The 23,055-nt window shown below is 39.3% G+C and overlaps 1 protein-coding gene across 2 annotated transcripts; it reads right to left on the bottom strand.

Annotated features, from left to right (window-relative positions):
* Positions 1–1,316: 1,316 nt before the first annotated feature.
* On the bottom strand, positions 1,317–22,683 carry GNG8 (G protein subunit gamma 8). 2 transcript variants are annotated; one of them, XM_075847712.1, is made up of 3 exons: positions 22,578–22,683; positions 6,170–6,254; positions 1,317–1,525 (listed from the first exon to the last, which is right to left on the bottom strand). In XM_075847712.1, exons 2-3 carry the CDS (start codon positions 6,251–6,253, stop codon positions 1,397–1,399), a joined length of 213 nt encoding a protein of 70 aa, XP_075703827.1. In that variant the 5' UTR covers position 6,254; positions 22,578–22,683; the 3' UTR covers positions 1,317–1,396. The 2 variants fall into 2 exon arrangements, with proteins under 2 accessions (XP_075703827.1, XP_075703826.1); XM_075847711.1 differs by lacking the exon at positions 22,578–22,683 and adding an exon at positions 21,431–21,549.
* Between the last annotated feature and the right edge of the window lie 372 nt (positions 22,684–23,055).

Genomic DNA, 23,055 nt, shown 5'->3' with positions numbered 1-23,055 from the left:
TTTCTAGCACTGGGGCTCACAATTACACTTCTCCATTTTTCCTGCTTCCAAGATCAGCTTCAGGATCTGACTGATCACTGAGGGCGGATTTACACGAACGTGCTATACGTCCGTGCAACCCACGTGGTTTTCACGCGGGTCGCACGGACCCATGCAAGTCTATGGGGCAGTGCAGACTAACCGTGAGTTTTGCGCAGCGTGAGTCCGCTGCGTAAAACTTGAGACATGTTCTATATTTCTGCGTTTTTCGCGCATCACGCACCCATTGAAGTCAATGGGTGCGTGAAAATCACGCGCACCACACGGAAGAACTTCTGTGGGACGCGCGTGATTCGCGCAACAGCAGTAAAAGAATGAATGTAAACAGAAAAGCACCACGTGCTACAAACATCCAAACAGAGTGTCATAATGATGGCGGCTGCGCGAAAATCACACAAACACGCATCATATGGGGATGACACACGGAGCGGTCACGCGCGCAAAACGCACACGTTCGTGTAAATCCGCCCTTCGAGGAAGATTCTAGAGCCTAAGATCTCTTCTGCCTTGACCGGGGCATTAAGATTCAGGACTAGGACCGCAAGTTGAATGTTTGCACTGGGTGAAGGAAATCCTTGTGACTACTCCACAAGGTGCGCCTCAGAAGTTATTATACATGACCCGCCCTCCTATATAAGCCACGCCCCATGAGAGTTAACTGCTCCTCCCTCTACACTGTAACATGTCCCGCCCACATGCTTCCTTTTCTGCTGGAAACTGTAGTCCAGCCGGTGGAGATCATTACAGCAAACGGTGACACCGCAGGGGGTGACACAGCAGACACAGCAGGGGGGTGACACAGCAGACACAGCAGGGGGTGACACAGAAGACACAGCAGGGGGTGACACAGCAGACACAGCAGGGGGTGACACAGCAGGGGATGACACAGCAGACACAGACACAGCAGGGGGTGACACAGCAGACACAGCAGGGGGTGACACAGCAGACACAGCAGGGGGTGACACAGCAGACACAGCAGGGGGTGACACAGAAGACACAGCAGGGGGTGACACAGCAGGGGGTGACACAGCAGACACAGCAGGGGGTGACACAGCAGGGGGTGACACAGCAGACACAGACACAGCAGGGGGTGACACAGCAGACACAGCAGGGGGTGACACAGCAGACACAGCAGGGGGTGACACAGCAGACACAGCAGGGGGTGACACAGCAGACACAGCAGGGGGTGACACAGCAGACACAGCAGGGGGTGACACAGCAGACACAGCAGGGGGTGACACAGCAGGGGGTGACACAGCAGACACAGACACAGCAGGGAGTGACAACTATGACTTTAATCATTGTACACAGCAGCAATAATTTATGTGCTAATAAGAAGTGCCCCGGTCCCGGCGCCTCACAGCACGGTGCAGACGAGTCTCTTGTCACGGAAAGGATTGTCAACTGGTAGAACCGGAGAGACCAGCGGATCTGAGAGCGAGTGAGACTGACAGAAGGAGAGCAGGTCCGACACCACCACCGACACCTGCGGGACAATAGATGGAGGTTAACAAAACTACGCACACCCTCTATGGATTCTACGTATTTACGGATCAGGACATAATAAAGGGTCACGACAAATTACATTTACCGAACACTAAAAACTAAGTACACCCCCCCCCCCCCCGCTCCCAGTGATTGATCATGTGACCTCCTGTATGAGCGCGCAGGTTACACAACGCCGAGGAGGAAAGACGTCCGCAACGAATATCCGCATTCAGCATTTACAGCGGCAGCAAAGTGGATGAGACTTCGTGAATCTCCGGCCCGCGAGGCGGAAAAACCGCAGCGTAAACGTTAATAACTTGACCTGCAGCGGAATCTGATTCCATGTCAATTTCTGCTGCGTTTTTGTTGATTTTCCTTTGTGAGTTTTTCCCATTGAATTCACTGAAGATGCAAAACCGCAGCAGGAAACCGGCGCGGTGACTCTGGTGGCGGAACCGCAACTACGGAAAGATAAAAAAGTCATACTTACCCAGAAGTCTGTGCTTTCTGGTCCAGTCCGGCCTCCTGGGATGACATTGTGGGTTGCGGGTCAGAATGTTCTGTGCAGTTTTTACGCAGTATATCCGCCCAGAGGAAAACCCCGAGAGCCGCCTCTCTACCGGCCTCCGCGTGTGAAATGTCCCAGGAGGCCGACGTGGACGGACAACGGAAGAAAATGTCGCTACGGCCGGGCCGCAACTATTAACTTTTATTCATTTTACACACAAAGGGTTTTATTTACTTTCTTATTTGTGATTTTTACAGCGGAGGCGGAAACCACGGCAAAACATGACATTCCGCCTTCTCTACCGGCGAGTGACCACAAGCCCCGGCCTCACATTGAAATCAAGGGGGCAACTTCAACCATTTTTTTTTAACTGATTCCAACGCGAGTTCCATGTTAAAATCCGAGCCAAAACACTCAGTGTGAACAGACCCAAAGACCTTCTGAAGACCAGATTTTTTTTATTATGTCCTGATATATAATATTATACGAATATTATGGTTTTGCATATCAATGATATCAGTAACAGGGGGCGGGGCTGTGACAACCTCTCACACATGATATACAGGCTGGTTGTCAGTAGTAATAGATGAATAGCTGTTACTGTATATAAGATGTGTGGATCTCATGTCTGATCACAATGTAATTATATATATCAATGATATCAGTAACAGGGGGCGGGGCTGTGACAACCTCTCACACATGATATACAGGCTGGTTGTCAGTAGTAATAGATGAATAGCTGTTACTGTATATAAGATGTGTGGATCTCATGTCTGATCACAATGTAATTATACTATATATCAGTGATGTCAGTAACAGGGGGCGGAGCTGTGACAACCTCTCACACATGATATACAGGCTGGTTGTCAGTAGTAATAGATGAATAGCTGTTACTGTATATAAGATGTGTGGATCTCATGTCTGATCACAGTGTAATTATATTATATATCAGTGATGTCAGTAACAGGGGGCGGAGCTGTGACAACCTCTCACACATGATATACAGGCTGGTTGTCAGTAGTAATAGATGAATAGCTGTTACTGTATATAAGATGTGTGGATCTCATGTCTGATCACAATGTAATTATACTATATATCAGTGATGTCAGTAACAGGGGGCGGAGCTGTGACAACCTCTCACTCATGATATACAGGCTGGTTGTCAGTAGTAATAGATGAATAGCTGTTACTGTATATAAGATGTGTGGATCTCATGTCTGATCACAGTGTAATTATATTATATATCAGTGATGTCAGTAACAGGGGGCGGGGCTGTGACAACCTCTCACACATGATATACAGACAGGTTGTCAGTAGTAATAGATGAATAGCTGTGACTGTATATAAGATGTGTGGATCTCATGTCTGATCACAATGTAATTATACTATATATCAGTGATGTCAGTAACAGGGGGCGGGGCTGTGACAACCTCTCACACATGATATACAGGCTGGTTGTCAGTAGTAATAGATGAATAGCAGTTACTGTATATAAGATGTGCGGATCTCATGTCTGATCACAATGTAATTATATTATATATCAGTGATGTCCGTAACAGGGGGCGGGGCTGTGACAACCTCTCACACATGATATACAGGCTGGTTGTTAGTAGTAATAGATGAATAGCTGTTACTGTATATAAGATGTGTGGATCTCATGTCTGATCACAATGTAATTATATTATATATCCGTGATGTCAGTAACAGGGGGCGGAGCTGTGACAACCTCTCACACATGATATACAGGCTGGTTGTCAGTAGTAATAGATGAATAGCTGTGACTGTATATAAGATGTGGGGATCTCATGTCTGATCACATGTAATTATATTATATATCAGTGATGTCAGTAACAGGGGGCGGGGCTGTGACAACCTCTCACACATGATATACAGGCTGGTTGTCAGTAGTAATAGATGAATAGCTGTTACTGTACATAAGATGTGTGGATCTCATGTCTGATCACAGTGTAATTATATTATATATCAGTGATGTCAGTAACAGGAGGCGGAGCTGTGACAACCTCTCACACTTGATATACGGGCAGGTTGTCAGTAGTAATAGATGAATAGCTGTGACTGTATATAAGATGTGTGGATCTCATGTCTGATCACAATGTAATTATATTATATATCAGTGATGTCAGTAACAGGGGGCGGGGCTGTGACAACCTCTCACACATGATATACAGGCAGGTTGTCAGTAGTAATAGATGAATAGCTGTGACTGTATATAAGATGTGTGGATCTCATGTCTGATCACAATGTAATTATATTATATATCAGTGATGTCAGTAACAGGGGGCGGGGCTGTGACAACCTCTCACACATGATATACAGGCTGGTTGTCGGTAGTAATAGATGAATAGCTGTCACTGTATATAAGATGTGTGGATCTCATGTCTGATCACATGTAATTATATTATATATCAGTGATGTCAGTAACAGGGGGCGGAGCTGTGACAACCTCTCACACATGATATACAGGCTGGTGGTCAGTAGTAATAGATGAATAGCTGTTACTGTATATAAGATGTGTGGATCTCATGTCTGATCACAGTGTAATTATACTATATATCAGTGATGTCAGTAACAGGGGGCGGGGATGTGACAACCTCTCACACATGATATACAGGCTGGTTGTCAGTAGTAATAGATGAATAGCTGTTACTGTATATAAGATGTGTGGATCTCATGTCTGATCACAGTGTAATTATATTATATATCAGTGATGTCAGTAACGGGGCGGAGCTGTGACAACCTCTCACACATGATATACAGGCTGGTTGTCAGTAGTAATAGATAAATAGCTGTTACTGTATATAAGATGTGTGGATCTCATGTCTGATCACAGTGTAATTATACTATATATCAGTGATGTCAGTAACAGGGGGCGGGGATGTGACAACCTCTCACACATGATATACAGGCTGGTTGTCAGTAGTAATAGATGAATAGCTGTTACTGTATATAAGATGTGTGGATCTCATGTCTGATCACAGTGTAATTATATTATATATCAGTGATGTCAGTAACGGGGCGGAGCTGTGACAACCTCTCACACATGATATACAGGCTGGTTGTCAGTAATAGATGAATAGCTGTTACTGTATATAAGATGTGTGGATCTCATGTCTGATCACAGTGTAATTATATTATATATCAGGATGTCAGTAACAGGGGGAGGGGCTGTGACAACCTCTCACACATGATATACAGGCTGGTTGTCAGTAGTAATAGATGAATAGCTGTTACTGTATATAAGATGTGTGGATCTCATGTCTGATCACATGTAATTATATTATATATCAGTGATGTCAGTATCAGGGGGCGGGGCTGTGACAACCTCTCACACATGATATACAGGCTGGTTGTCAGTAGTAATAGATGAATAGCTGTTACTGTATATAAGATGCGTGGATCTCATGTCTGATCACAATGTAATTATATTATATATCAGTGATGTCAGTAACGGGGCGGAGCTGTGACAACCTCTCACACATGATATACAGGCTGGTTGTCAGTAATAGATGAATAGCTGTTACTGTATATAAGATGTGTGGATCTCATGTCTGATCACAGTGTAATTATATTATATATCAGGATGTCAGTAACAGGGGGAGGGGCTGTGACAACCTCTCACACATGATATACAGGCTGGTTGTCAGTAGTAATAGATGAATAGCTGTTACTGTATATAAGATGTGTGGATCTCATGTCTGATCACAATGTACATTATATTATATATCAGTGATGTCAGTAACAGGGGGAGGGGCTGTGACAACCTCTCACACATGATAACAGGCTGGTTGTCAGTAGTAATAGATGAATAGCTGTTACTGTATATAAGATGTGTGGATCTCATGTGTGATCACAGTGTAATTATATTATATATCAGTGATGTCAGTAACAGGGGGCGGAGCTGTGACAACCTCTCACACATGATATACAGGCTGGTTGTCAGTAGTAATAGATGAATAGCTGTTACTGTATATAAGATGTGTGGATCTCATGTCTGATCACAATGTAATTATATTATATATCAGTGATGTCAGTAACAGGGGGCGGGGCTGTGACAACCTCTCACATATGATATAGATATTACTGTAGTCCTAGCAGTGAGACTCCTCTTCTCACCTTCATCCGGTCTATGTTCACCTCCATCTTTAGTTGTTCCACATCTTTTCGGGCCTCACCGATTTTTGCCAGGTTGTTAGACATTCTGTAATATAATATACAGAATGTGATGTCATAATCATGTGACCTACAAACGTCTCGTCTCGCAGCTCTCTCCATTATTGAGGGGTTGTGTCACCTCCTGGACGTCTCCATAGTAACGGGAGGTGATGGTCACTCAGCACTGTCTGTCTATGGGCTGGATGATGGGGGTGGTAGTTATTGCAGTGCGTTCTTTTCCTGTTCGGGTTCATTACAACCGTGAATTAAAATGGATTTTCGAGGTTTGTACCATTTGAGTTACACAACACGTCAAATACCAGATGCCAAATAGTCTCTTGGGGGAGGTCTCTATATACAGATACTACATCTCCTCTGTATACATCTTATACTGATCCTATATACAGATACTACATCTCCTCTGTGTACATCTTATACTGATCCTATATACAGATACTACATCTCCTCTGTGTACATCTTATACTGATCCTATATACAGACACTACATCTTATACTGATCCTATATACAGATACTACATCTCCTCTGTGTACATCTTATACTGATCCTATATACAGATACTACATCTCCTCTGTGTACATCTTATACTGATCCTATATACAGACACTACATCTCCTCTGTATACATCTTATACTGATCCTATATACAGACACTACATCTCCTCTGTGTACATCTTATACTGATCCTATATACAGACACTACATCTCCTCTGTGTACATCTTATACTGATCCTATATACAGATACTACATCTCCTCTGTGTACATCTTATACTGATCCTATATACAGACACTACATCTCCTCTGTGTACATCTTATACTGATCCTATATACAGATACTACATCTCCTCTGTATACATCTTATACTGATCCTATATACAGATACTACATCTCCTCAGTGTACATCTTATACTGATCCTATATACAGATACTACATCTCCTCTGTGTACATCTTATACTGATCCTATATACAGACACTACATCTTATACTGATCCTATATACAGACACTACATCTCCTCTGTGTACATCTTATACTGATCCTATATACAGATACTACATCTCCTCTGTGTACATCTTATACTGATCCTATATACAGACACTACATCTCCTCTGTGTACATCTTATACTGATCCTATATACAGACACTACATCTCCTCTGTGTACATCTTATACTGATCCTATATACAGACACTACATCTCCTCTGTGTACATCTTATACTGATCCTATATACAGATACTACATCTCCTCTGTATACATTATACTGATCCTATATACAGACACTACATCTCCTCTGTGTACATCTTATACTGATCCTATATACAGACACTACATCTTATACTGATCCTATATACAGACACTACATCTCCTCTGTGTACATCTTATACTGATCCTATATACAGACACTACATCTTATACTGATCCTATATACAGATACTACATCTCCTCTGTGTACATCTTATACTGATCCTATATACAGACACTACATCTTATACTGATCCTATATACAGACACTACATCTCCTCTGTGTACATCTTATACTGAGCCTATATACAGATACTACATCTCCTCTGTGTACATCTTATACTGATCCTATATACAGACACTACATCTCCTCTGTGTACATCTTATACTGATCCTATATACAGACACTACATCTCCTCTGTGTACATCTTATACTGATCCTATATACAGACACTACATCTCCTCTGTATACATCTTATACTGATCCTATATACAGATACTACATCTCCTCAGTGTACATCTTATACTGATCCTATATACAGATACTACATCTCCTCTGTATACATCTTATACTGATCCTATATACAGATACTACATCTCCTCTGTGTACATCTTATACTGATCCTATATACAGACACTACATCTTATACTGATCCTATATACAGACACTACATCTCCTCTGTGTACATCTTATACTGATCCTATATACAGACACTACATCTCCTCTGTGTACATCTTATACTGATCCTATATACAGATACTACATCTCCTCTGTGTACATCTTATACTGATCCTATATACAGATACTACATCTCCTCTGTATACATCTTATACTGATCCTATATACAGATACTACATCTCCTCTGTATACATCTTATACTGATCCTATATACAGATACTACATCTCCTCTGTGTACATCTTATACTGATCCTATATACAGATACTACATCTCCTCTGTGTACATCTTATACTGATCCTATATACAGATACTACATCTCCTCTGTGTACATCTTATACTGACCCTATATACAGACACTACATCTCCTCTGTGTACATCTTATACTGATCCTATATACAGATACTACATCTCCTCTGTGTACATCTTATACTAATCCTATATACAGACACTACATCTCCTCTGTATACGTCTTATACTAATCCTATATACAGACACTACATCTCCTCTGTGTACATCTTATACTGATCCTATATACAGACACTACATCTCCTCTGTGTACACCTTATACTGATCCTATATACAGATACTACATCTCCTCTGTGTACACCTTATACTGATCCTATATACAGATACTACATCTCCTCTGTGTACATCTTATACTGATCCTATATACAGACACTACATCTCCTCTGTGTACGTCTTATACTGATCCTATATACAGACACTACATCTCCTCTGTATACATCTTATACTGATCCTATATACAGACACTACATCTCCTCTGTGTACACCTTATACTGATCCTATATACAGATACTACATCTCCTCTGTGTACATCTTATACTGATCCTATATACAGACACTACATCTCCTCTGTGTACATCTTATACTGATCCTATATACAGACACTACATCTCCTCTGTGTACGTCTTATACTGATCCTATATACAGATACTACATCTCCTCTGTGTACGTCTTATACCGATCCTATATACAGACACTACATCTCCTCTGTGTACGTCTTATACTGATCCTATATACAGATACTACATCTCCTCTGTGTACATCTTATACTGATCCTATATACAGACACTACATCTCCTCTGTGTACATCTTATACTGATCCTATATACAGACACTACATCTCCTCTGTATACGTCTTATACTGATCCTATATACAGACACTACATCTCCTCTGTATACGTCTTATACTGATCCTATATACAGATACTACATCTCCTCTGTGTACATCTTATACTGATCCTATATACAGACACTACATCTCCTCTGTGTACATCTTATACTGATCCTATATACAGACACTACATCTCCTCTGTGTACATCTTATACTGATCCTATATACAGACACTACATCTCCTCTGTGTACATCTTATACTGATCCAATATACAGACACTACATCTCCTCTGTGTACGTCTTATACTCATCCTATATACAGACACTACATCTCCTCTGTGTACATCTTATACTGATCCTATATACAGACACTACATCTCCTCTGTGTACATCTTATACTGATCCTATATACAGACACTACATCTCCTCTGTGTACATCTTATACTGATCCTATATACAGACACTACATCTCCTCTGTGTACATCTTATACTGATCCAATATACAGACACTACATCTCCTCTGTGTACATCTTATACTGATCCTATATACAGACACTACATCTCCTCTGTGTACATCTTATACTGATCCTATATACAGACACTACATCTCCTCTGTGTACATCTTATACTGATCCTATATACAGACACTACATCTTATACTGATCCTATATACAGATACTACATCTCCTCTGTGTACATCTTATACTGATCCTATATACAGATACTACATCTCCTCTGTGTACATCTTATACTGATCCTATATACAGACACTACATCTCTCTGTGTACATCTTATACTGATCCTATATACAGACACTACATCTCCTCTGTGTACATCTTATACTGATCCTATATACAGACACTACATCTCCTCTGTGTACATCTTATACTGATCCTATATACAGATACTACATCTCCTCTGTATACATCTTATACTGATCCTATATACAGATACATCTCCCCTGTGTACATCTTATACTGATCCTATATACAGATACTACATCTCCTCTGTGTACATCTTATACTGATCCTATATACAGACACTACATCTCCTCTGTGTACATCTTATACCAATCCTATATACAGACACTACATCTCCTCTGTATACGTCTTATACTGATCCTATATACAGACACTACATCTCCTCTGTGTACGTCTTATACTGATCCTATATACAGATACTACATCTCCTCTGTGTACATCTTATACTGATCCTATATACAGACACTACATCTCCTCTGTGTACATCTTATACTGATCCTATATACAGACACTACATCTCCTCTGTGTACATCTTATACTGATCCTATATACAGATACTACATCTCCTCTGTATACATCTTATACTGATCCTATATACAGATACTACATCTCCCCTGTGTACATCTTATACTGATCCTATATACAGATACTACATCTCCTCTGTGTACATCTTATACTGATCCTATATACAGACACTACATCTCCTCTGTATACATCTTATACTGATCCTATATACAGATACTACATCTCCTCTGTGTACATCTTATACTGATCCTATATACAGATACTACATCTCCTCTGTGTACGTCTTATACTGATCCTATATACAGATACTACATCTCCTCTGTATACATCTTATACTGATCCTATATACAGACACTACATCTCCTCTGTACATCTTATACTGATCCTATATACAGACACTACATCTCCTCTGTATACATCTTATACTGATCCTATATACAGACACTACATCTCCTCTGTGTACATCTTATACTGATCCTATATACAGACACTACATCTCCTCTGTGTACATCTTATACTGATCCTATATACAGACACTACATCTCCTCTGTGTACATCTTATACTGATCCTATATACAGATACTACATCTCCTCTGTATACATCTTATACTGATCCTATATACAGATACTACATCTCCTCTGTGTACATCTTATACTGATCCTATATACAGACACTACATCTCCTCTGTGTACATCTTATACTAATCCTATATACAGACACTACATCTCCTCTGTATACGTCTTATACTGATCCTATATACAGACACTACATCTCCTCTGTATACGTCTTATACTGATCCTATATTCAGACACTACATCTCCTCTGTGTACATCTTATACTGATCCTATATACAGATACTACATCTCCTCTGTGTACATCTTATACTGATCCTATATACAGATACTACATCTCCTGTGTACATCTTATACTGGTCCTATATACAGACACTACATCTCCTCTGTATACATCTTATACTGATCCTATATACAGACACTACATCTCCTCTGTGTACGTCTTATACTGATCCTATATACAGACACTACATCCCCTCTGTGTACATCTTATACTGATCCTATATACAGATACTACATCTCCTCTGTATACATTATACTGATCCTATATACAGACACTACATCTCCTCTGTGTACATCTTATACTGATCCTATATACAGACACTACATCTCCTCTGTATACATCTTATACTGATCCTATATACAGACACTACATCTCCTCTGTGTACATCTTATACTGATCCTATATACAGATACTACATCTCCTCTGTATACATCTTATACTGATCCTATATACAGATACTACATCTCCTCTGTACATCTTATACTGATCCTATATACAGACACTACATCTCCTCTGTGTACATCTTATACTGATCCTATATACAGACACTACATCTCCTCTGTGTACATCTTATACTGATCCATCCTATATACAGACACTACATCTCCTCTGTATACATCTTATACTGATCCTATATACAGACACTACATCTCCTCTGTGTACATCTTATACTGATCCTATATACAGATACTACATCTCCTCTGTGTACATCTTATACTGATCCTATATACAGACACTACATCTTATACTGATCCTATATACAGATACTACATCTCCTCTGTGTACATCTTATACTAATCCTATATACAGACACTACATCTCCTCTGTATACGTCTTATACTGATCCTATATACAGACACTACATCTCCTCTGTATACGTCTTATACTGATCCTATATACAGATACTACATCTCCTCTGTGTACATCTTATACTGATCCTATATACAGACACTACATCTCCTCTGTGTACATCTTATACTGATCCTATATACAGACACTACATCTCCTCTGTGTACATCTTATACTGATCCTATATACAGACACTACATCTCCTCTGTGTACATCTTATACTGATCCTATATACAGATACTACATCTCCTCTGTATACATCTTATACTGATCCTATATACAGATACTACATCTCCCCTGTGTACATCTTATACTGATCCTATATACAGATACTACATCTCCTCTGTGTACATCTTATACTGATCCTATATACAGACACTACATCTCCTCTGTGTACATCTTATACTGATCCTATATACAGACACTACATCTCCTCTGTATACATCTTATACTGATCCTATATACAGACACTACATCTCCTCTGTGTACATCTTATACTGATCCTATATACAGATACTACATCTCCTCTGTATACATCTTATACTGATCCTATATACAGATACTACATCTCCTCTGTACATCTTATACTGATCCTATAACAGACACTACATCTCCTCTGTACATCTTATACTGATCCTATATACAGACACTACATCTCCTCTGTGTACATCTTATACTGATCCTATATACAGACACTACATCTCCTCTGTATACATCTTATACTGATCCTATATACAGATACTACATCTCCTCTGTGTACATCTTATACTGATCCTATATACAGATACTACATCTCCTCTGTATACATCTTATACTGATCCTATATACAGATACTACATCTCCTCTGTGTACATCTTATACTGATCCTATATACAGACACTACATCTCCTCTGTGTACATCTTATACTGATCCTATATACAGACACTACATCTCCTCTGTGTACATCTTATACTGATCCTATATACAGATACTACATCTCCTCTGTGTACATCTTATACTGATCCTATATACAGACACTACATCTCCTCTGTGTACATCTTATACTGATCCTATATACAGACACTACATCTCCTCTGTGTACATCTTATACTGATCCTATATACAGATACTACATCTCCTCTGTATACATTATACTGATCCTATATACAGACACTACATCTCCTCTGTGTACGTCTTATACTGATCCTATATACAGACACTACATCTCCTCTGTGTACATCTTATACTGATCCTATATACAGACACTACATCTCCTCTGTATACATCTTATACTGATCCTATATACAGATACTACATCTCCTCAGTGTACATCTTATACTGATCCTATATACAGATACTACATCTCCTCTGTATACATCTTATACTGATCCTATATACAGACACTACATCTCCTCTGTGTACATCTTATACTGATCCTATATACAGACACTACATCTCCTCTGTGTACATCTTATACTGATCCTATATACAGACACTACATCTCCTCTGTGTACATCTTATACTGATCCTATATACAGACACTACATCTCCTCTGTGTACATCTTATACTGATCCTATATACAGATACTACATCTCCTCTGTATACATCTTATACTGATCCTATATACAGATACTACATCTCCCCTGTGTACATCTTATACTGATCCTATATACAGATACTACATCTCCTCTGTGTACATCTTATACTGATCCTATATACAGACACTACATCTCCTCTGTGTACATCTTATACTGATCCTATATACAGACACTACATCTCCTCTGTATACATCTTATACTGATCCTATATACAGACACTACATCTCCTCTGTGTACATCTTATACTGATCCTATATACAGATACTACATCTCCTCTGTATACATCTTATACTGATCCTATATACAGATACTACATCTCCTCTGTACATCTTATACTGATCCTATATACAGACACTACATCTCCTCTGTACATCTTATACTGATCCTATATACAGACACTACATCTCCTCTGTATACATCTTATACTGATCCTATATACAGATACTACATCTCCTCTGTATACATCTTATACTGATCCTATATACAGATACTACATCTCCTCTGTGTACATCTTATACTGATCCTATATACAGACACTACATCTCCTCTGTGTACATCTTATACTGATCCTATATACAGACACTACATCTCCTCTGTGTACATCTTATACTGATCCTATATACAGATACTACATCTCCTCTGTGTACATCTTATACTGATCCTATATACAGACACTACATCTTATACTGATCCTATATACAGATACTACATCTCCTCTGTGTACATCTTATACTAATCCTATATACAGACACTACATCTCCTCTGTATACGTCTTATACTGATCCTATATACAGACACTACATCTCCTCTGTATACGTCTTATACTGATCCTATATACAGATACTACATCTCCTCTGTGTACATCTTATACTGATCCTATATACAGATACTACATCTCCTCTGTATACATCTTATACTGATCCTATATACAGACACTACATCTCCTCTGTGTACATCTTATACTGATCCTATATACAGATACTACATCTCCTCTGTACATCTTATACTGATCCTATATACAGACACTACATCTCCTCTGTATACATCTTATACTGATCCTATATACAGACACTACATCTCCTCTGTGTACATCTTATACTGATCCTATATACAGACACTACATCTCCTCTGTGTACATCTTATACTGATCCTATATACAGACACTACATCTCCTCTGTGTACATCTTATACTGATCCTATATACAGATACTACATCTCCTCTGTATACATCTTATACTGATCCTATATACAGATACTACATCTCCCCTGTGTACATCTTATACTGATCCTATATACAGACACTACATCTCCTCTGTATACATCTTATACTGATCCTATATACAGATACTACATCTCCTCTGTGTACATCTTATACTGATCCTATATACAGATACTACATCTCCTCTGTACATCTTATACTGATCCTATATACAGACACTACATCTCCTCTGTACATCTTATACTGATCCTATATACAGACACTACATCTCCTCTGTATACATCTTATACTGATCCTATATACAGATACTACATCTCCTCTGTATACATCTTATACTGATCCTATATACAGATACTACATCTCCTCTGTGTACATCTTATACTGATCCTATATACAGACACTACATCTCCTCTGTGTACATCTTATACTAATCCTATATACAGACACTACATCTCCTCTGTATACGTCTTATACTGATCCTATATACAGACACTACATCTCCTCTGTATACGTCTTATACTGATCCTATATACAGACACTACATCTCCTCTGTGTACATCTTATACTGATCCTATATACAGATACTACATCTCCTCTGTGTACATCTTATACTGATCCTATATACAGATACTACATCTCCCCTGTGTACGTCTTATACTGATCCTATATACAGACACTACATCCCCTCTGTGTACATCTTATACTGATCCATCCTATATACAGACACTACATCTCCTCTGTATACATCTTATACTGATCCTATATACAGACACTACATCTCCTCTGTGTACATCTTATACTGATCCTATATACAGACACTACATCTCCTCTGTGTACATCTTATACTGATCCTATATACAGACACTACATCTCCTCTGTGTACATCTTATACTGATCCTATATACAGACACTACATCTCCTCTGTATACATCTTATACTGATCCTATATACAGACACTACATCTCCTCTGTGTACACCTTATACTGATCCTATATACAGACACTACATCTCCTCTGTGTACACCTTATACTGATCCTATATACAGACACTACATCTCCTCTGTGTACATCTTATACTGACCCTATATACAGACACTACATCTCCTCTGTACATCTTATACTGATCCTATATACAGACACTACATCTCCCCTGTGTACATCTTATACTGATCCTATATACAGACACTACATCTCCTCTGTATACATCTTATACTGATCCTATATACAGACACTACATCTCCTCTGTATACATCTTATACTGATCCTATATACAGACACTACATCTCCCCTGTGTACATCTTATACTGATCCTATATACAGACACTACATCTCCTCTGTATACATCTTATACTGATCCTATATACAGATACTACATCTCCTCTGTGTACATCTTATACTGATCCTATATACAGATACTACATCTCCTCTGTGTACATCTTATACTGATCCTATATACAGACACTACATCTCCTCTGTGTACATCTTATACTGATCCTATATACAGACACTACATCTCCTCTGTATACATCTTATACTGATCCTATATACAGACACTACATCTCCTCTGTATACATCTTATACTGATCCTATATACAGATACTACATCTCCTCTGTGTACATCTTATACTGATCCTATATACAGACACTACATCTTATACTGATCCTATATACAGACACTACATCTCCTCTGTATACATCTTATACTGATCCTATATACAGACACTACATCTCCTCTGTGTACATCTTATACTGATCCTATATACAGACACTACATCTCCTCTGTGTACGTCTTATACTGATCCTATATACAGATACTACATCTCCTCTGTGTACATCTTATACTGATCCTATATACAGATACTACATCTCCTCTGTGTACATCTTATACTGATCCTATATACAGATACTACATCTCCTCTGTGTACATCTTATACTGATCCTATATACAGATACTACATCTCCTCTGTGTACATCTTATACTGATCCTATATACAGATACTACATCTCCTCTGTGTACATCTTATACTGATCCTATATACAGACACTACATCTTATACTGATCCTATATACAGATACTACATCTCCTCTGTGTACATCTTATACTAATCCTATATACAGACACTACATCTCCTCTGTATACGTCTTATACTGATCCTATATACAGATACTACATCTCCTCTGTGTACATCTTATACTGATCCTATATACAGACACTACATCTCCTCTGTGTACATCTTATACTGATCCTATATACAGACACTACATCTTATACTGATCCTATATACAGACACTACATCTCCTCTGTATACGTCTTATACTGATCCTATATACAGACACTACATCTCCTCTGTATACGTCTTATACTGATCCTATATACAGACACTACATCTCCTCTGTGTACATCTTATACTGATCCTATATACAGACACTACATCTCCTCTGTGTACGTCTTATACTGATCCTATATACAGATACTACATCTCCTCTGTGTACATCTTATACTGATCCTATATACAGACACTACATCTTATACTGATCCTATATACAGATACTACATCTCCTCTGTGTACATCTTATACTGATCCTATATACAGACACTACATCTTATACTGATCCTATATACAGATACTACATCTCCTCTGTATACGTCTTATACTGATCCTATATACAGATACTACATCTCCTCTGTATACGTCTTATACTGATCCTATATACAGACACTACATCTCCTCTGTATACATCTTATACTGATCCTATATACAGACACTACATCTCCTCTGTGTACATCTTATACTGATCCTATATACAGACACTACATCTCCTCTGTGTACGTCTTATACTGATCCTATATACAGATACTACATCTCCTCTGTGTACACCTTATACTGATCCTATATACAGACACTACATCTCCTCTGTGTACATCTTATACTGACCCTATATACAGACACTACATCTCCTCTGTACATCTTATACTGATCCTATATACAGACACTACATCTCCCCTGTGTACATCTTATACTGATCCTATATACAGACACTACATCTCCTCTGTATACATCTTATACTGATCCTATATACAGACACTACATCTCCTCTGTATACATCTTATACTGATCCTATATACAGACACTACATCTCCCCTGTGTACATCTTATACTGATCCTATATACAGACACTACATCTCCTCTGTATACATCTTATACTGATCCTATATACAGACACTACATCTCCTCTGTGTACATCTTATACTGATCCTATATACAGATACTACATCTCCTCTGTGTACATCTTATACTGATCCTATATACAGACACTACATCTCCTCTGTGTACATCTTATACTGATCCTATATACAGACACTACATCTCCTCTGTATACATCTTATACTGATCCTATATACAGACACTACATCTCCTCTGTATACATCTTATACTGATCCTATATACAGATACTACATCTCCTCTGTGTACATCTTATACTGATCCTATATACAGACACTACATCTTATACTGATCCTATATACAGACACTACATCTCCTCTGTATACATCTTATACTGATCCTATATACAGACACTACATCTCCTCTGTGTACATCTTATACTGATCCTATATACAGACACTACATCTCCTCTGTGTACGTCTTATACTGATCCTATATACAGATACTACATCTCCTCTGTGTACATCTTATACTGATCCTATATACAGATACTACATCTCCTCTGTGTACATCTTATACTGATCCTATATACAGATACTACATCTCCTCTGTGTACATCTTATACTGATCCTATATACAGATACTACATCTCCTCTGTGTACATCTTATACTGATCCTATATACAGATACTACATCTCCTCTGTGTACATCTTATACTGATCCTATATACAGACACTACATCTTATACTGATCCTATATACAGATACTACATCTCCTCTGTGTACATCTTATACTAATCCTATATACAGACACTACATCTCCTCTGTATACGTCTTATACTGATCCTATATACAGATACTACATCTCCTCTGTGTACATCTTATACTGATCCTATATACAGACACTACATCTCCTCTGTGTACATCTTATACTGATCCTATATACAGACACTACATCTTATACTGATCCTATATACAGACACTACATCTCCTCTGTATACGTCTTATACTGATCCTATATACAGACACTACATCTCCTCTGTATACGTCTTATACTGATCCTATATACAGACACTACATCTCCTCTGTGTACATCTTATACTGATCCTATATACAGACACTACATCTCCTCTGTGTACGTCTTATACTGATCCTATATACAGATACTACATCTCCTCTGTGTACATCTTATACTGATCCTATATACAGACACTACATCTTATACTGATCCTATATACAGATACTACATCTCCTCTGTGTACATCTTATACTGATCCTATATACAGACACTACATCTTATACTGATCCTATATACAGATACTACATCTCCTCTGTATACGTCTTATACTGATCCTATATACAGATACTACATCTCCTCTGTATACGTCTTATACTGATCCTATATACAGACACTACATCTCCTCTGTATACATCTTATACTGATCCTATATACAGACACTACATCTCCTCTGTGTACATCTTATACTGATCCTATATACAGACACTACATCTCCTCTGTGTACGTCTTATACTGATCCTATATACAGATACTACATCTCCTCTGTGTACATCTTATACTGATCCTATATACAGACACTACATCTCCTCTGTGTACGTCTTATACTGATCCTATATACAGATACTACATCTCCTCTGTATACATCTTATACTGATCCTATATACAGATACTACATCTCCTCTGTGTACATCTTATACTGATCCTATATACAGTCACTACATCTCCTCTGTGTACATCTTATACTGATCCTATATACAGACACTACATCTTATACTGATCCTATATACAGATACTACATCTCCTCTGTGTACATCTTATACTAATCCTATATACAGACACTACATCTCCTCTGTATACGTCTTATACTGATCCTATATACAGATACTACATCTCCTCTGTGTACATCTTATACTGATCCTATATACAGACACTACATCTCCTCTGTGTACATCTTATACTGATCCTATATACAGACACTACATCTTATACTGATCCTATATACAGACACTACATCTCCTCTGTATACGTCTTATACTGATCCTATATACAGACACTACATCTCCTCTGTGTACATCTTATACTGATCCTATATACAGACACTACATCTCCTCTGTGTACGTCTTATACTGATCCTATATACAGATACTACATCTCCTCTGTGTACATCTTATACTGATCCTATATACAGACACTACATCTTATACTGATCCTATATACAGATACTACATCTCCTCTGTGTACATCTTATACTGATCCTATATACAGACACTACATCTTATACTGATCCTATATACAGATACTACATCTCCTCTGTATACGTCTTATACTGATCCTATATACAGATACTACATCTCCTCTGTATACGTCTTATACTGATCCTATATACAGACACTACATCTCCTCTGTATACATCTTATACTGATCCTATATACAGACACTACATCTCCTCTGTGTACATCTTATACTGATCCTATATACAGATACTACATCTCCTCTGTACATCTTATACTGATCCTATATACAGACACTACATCTTATACTGATCCTATATACAGATACTACATCTCCTCTGTGTACATCTTATACTGATCCTATATACAGATACTACATCTCCTCTGTATACACCTTATACTGATCCTATATACAGATACTACATCTCCTCTGTATACATCTTATACTGATCCTATATACAGACACTACATCTCCTCTGTGTACATCTTATACTGATCCTATATACAGACACTACATCTCCTCTGTGTACATCTTATACTGATCCTATATACAGACACTACATCTCCTCTGTGTACGTCTTATACTGATCCTATATACAGATACTACATCTCCTCTGTATACATCTTATACTGATCCTATATACAGATACTACATCTCCTCTGTGTACATCTTATACTGATCCTATATACAGACACTACATCTCCTCTGTGTACATCTTATACTGATCCTATATACAGACACTACATCTCCTCTGTGTACATCTTATACTGATCCTATATACAGACACTACATCTCCTCTGTGTACATCTTATACTGATCTTATGAACTCAACATTTCCGTTTTTGGACTATTTTGGTCATTACATAAAATCACATCCAAAACCGTATAAACACAAAAAGGGTTGAATACTTTTGCAATGTAATGTACATGGAGGGGTGCACATACTTTTGGCCTTGCAGTGTATACAGGATATGGCAGCCGGTCACCCCAGGGAGCAGACTGGTAATCACAGCAGCAATTACACCGCAGGGCACAATCCCATCCCCCATCACTAAGAGAAACTGTGCACATCTTATAATCACAGCAGGTGGAGCAGAGTGTAGTGTTTCATGACTGGGGTCGGTCTTCTCTCTGTACAATACGTAGCTGTGGAGAACACCGGCTGGACACATCAGGGGAGTGATATGTAGGTTATTACATGATGGTCTCGTATAAGGAGAGGCTGGAAACATCTTATTCTTATAAAGAGGCGTCACAAATGATTTATCTGAGATCTGTATAACAGGGCGGGAACGCTGCATCAATATAGGGAAGGGTTCTTTACAGTAAGAGCAGTCACACAATGGCACCGCCGTCCACAGAGCGCAGGAAACGTGCCATATGGGAGCGCGTCCCACGACACCTTCCCCCGCAACACGGCGATCACAACCGACTAACGTAAGACAGGCCGCGCTGCAAACGCTCGCGTTACCGTGAAGTCATCCTATTCCAGCGTTTCCGTCTCTTATATTTACACGTTATGATGCGGTGCGCTGGAATAGCCTTCAGGGGAGTGGCGGCCACCGCGCCGCATCAGCTTGATAAAGTGTAACTAGAAAAGACGGAAACGCCGCACAGTTCGGTCTTGTTCACACACAGGCAGAGAAAATCTGTTTCAGAATTTCTTCAGGAATTTTGTTTTGCCGCGTCTTTCGCCCGCGGCCGTTGAGAGATACTGAAAGGACCGCAGGCAAAAAATGCTGCGAAAAACACTCGGGAACGAGCGCCGCAGGTTTTTTTCTGCCTCCTATTGATTTCAACAGGAGGTCACGGGCAGGAAGGGACTTGCCGTTTTTTGTTCCCGCAAGTGGCCAAAAGCTACACGGGGAAAAAAAACGCCTCTGCCTCCCATTAAAGTGGGGGGTGATTTTAACAGTTATCGGCACAGATTCTGACGCGGTTTCTGCATCATAATTAGCGCCACAAAACTGTGAACGGGGCCCAAACACTGGAATAAGAGACCGCGCTGTCCACGTCACAGTGAAGTCTGTCGTCGGGATACGGTAGATTCAGTAAGGAGGAGGGGTTTGTGGTCATGTGATTCTCTTCATACAGAAAGTAGTCACTGGTTGTAGAAATCTCAGCGGCTGCAGATGGTCACATGATGTGCGACTCTCAGGAAATGACCCAAGTACCCCCACAAGATGGCTGCAGGGGTGTGTACAGGCCCAAATGTGCCCACCCCTTTCTTAGCATGCAGCAAGGGTTAAATGAGGCTCTAACCCTGAAACTATCCTTGTCGCTCATAGCAACCAATCATTTGTTAAACGGCTCTGAAAACATGAAAGCTGCGCTGTGATTGGTTGCTATGGGCGACAAGGAGAGTTTTACTGTCTGCAGAGCATCGCCCCCTGACAGCTGCAGAGCTTTACACCAGTGCTGGCTATAGAGCTGCAGACTTGTCACCATATTCCTCCGGGATGATATAAAGAGGGGAAATAACGGATCATGACGGCAGCGACATTGTGGCCCCTGAGCAGTGATCATGGGGGGCCCCTGCAGGACGGCGCTCTCTACACCCCCCCCCCCCC

Source organism: Rhinoderma darwinii (genome assembly GCF_050947455.1).
Source record: "Rhinoderma darwinii isolate aRhiDar2 chromosome 8 unlocalized genomic scaffold, aRhiDar2.hap1 SUPER_8_unloc_1, whole genome shotgun sequence".
NCBI lineage: Eukaryota > Metazoa > Chordata > Amphibia > Anura > Rhinodermatidae > Rhinoderma > Rhinoderma darwinii.
Note: the sequence above shows the minus strand (reverse complement) of the source record. Positions and strands in the feature narration are given on the sequence as shown.

Bases quoted from the DNA above. Each gene is read 5' to 3' on its own strand.
- GNG8 (XM_075847711.1), bottom strand. From the start codon at position 21,534: ATGGGGGATGGGATTGTGCCCTGCGGTGTAATTGCTGCTGTGATTACC. The intron at 6,255-21,430 runs GTATGTGCACCC...ATTATATTACAG, and splicing joins TATACACTGCAAGGCCAAAA to AATGTCTAACAACCTGGCAA. The intron at 1,526-6,169 runs GTGAGAAGAGGA...ATTGTCCCGCAG, and splicing joins TGAACATAGACCGGATGAAG to GTGTCGGTGGTGGTGTCGGA.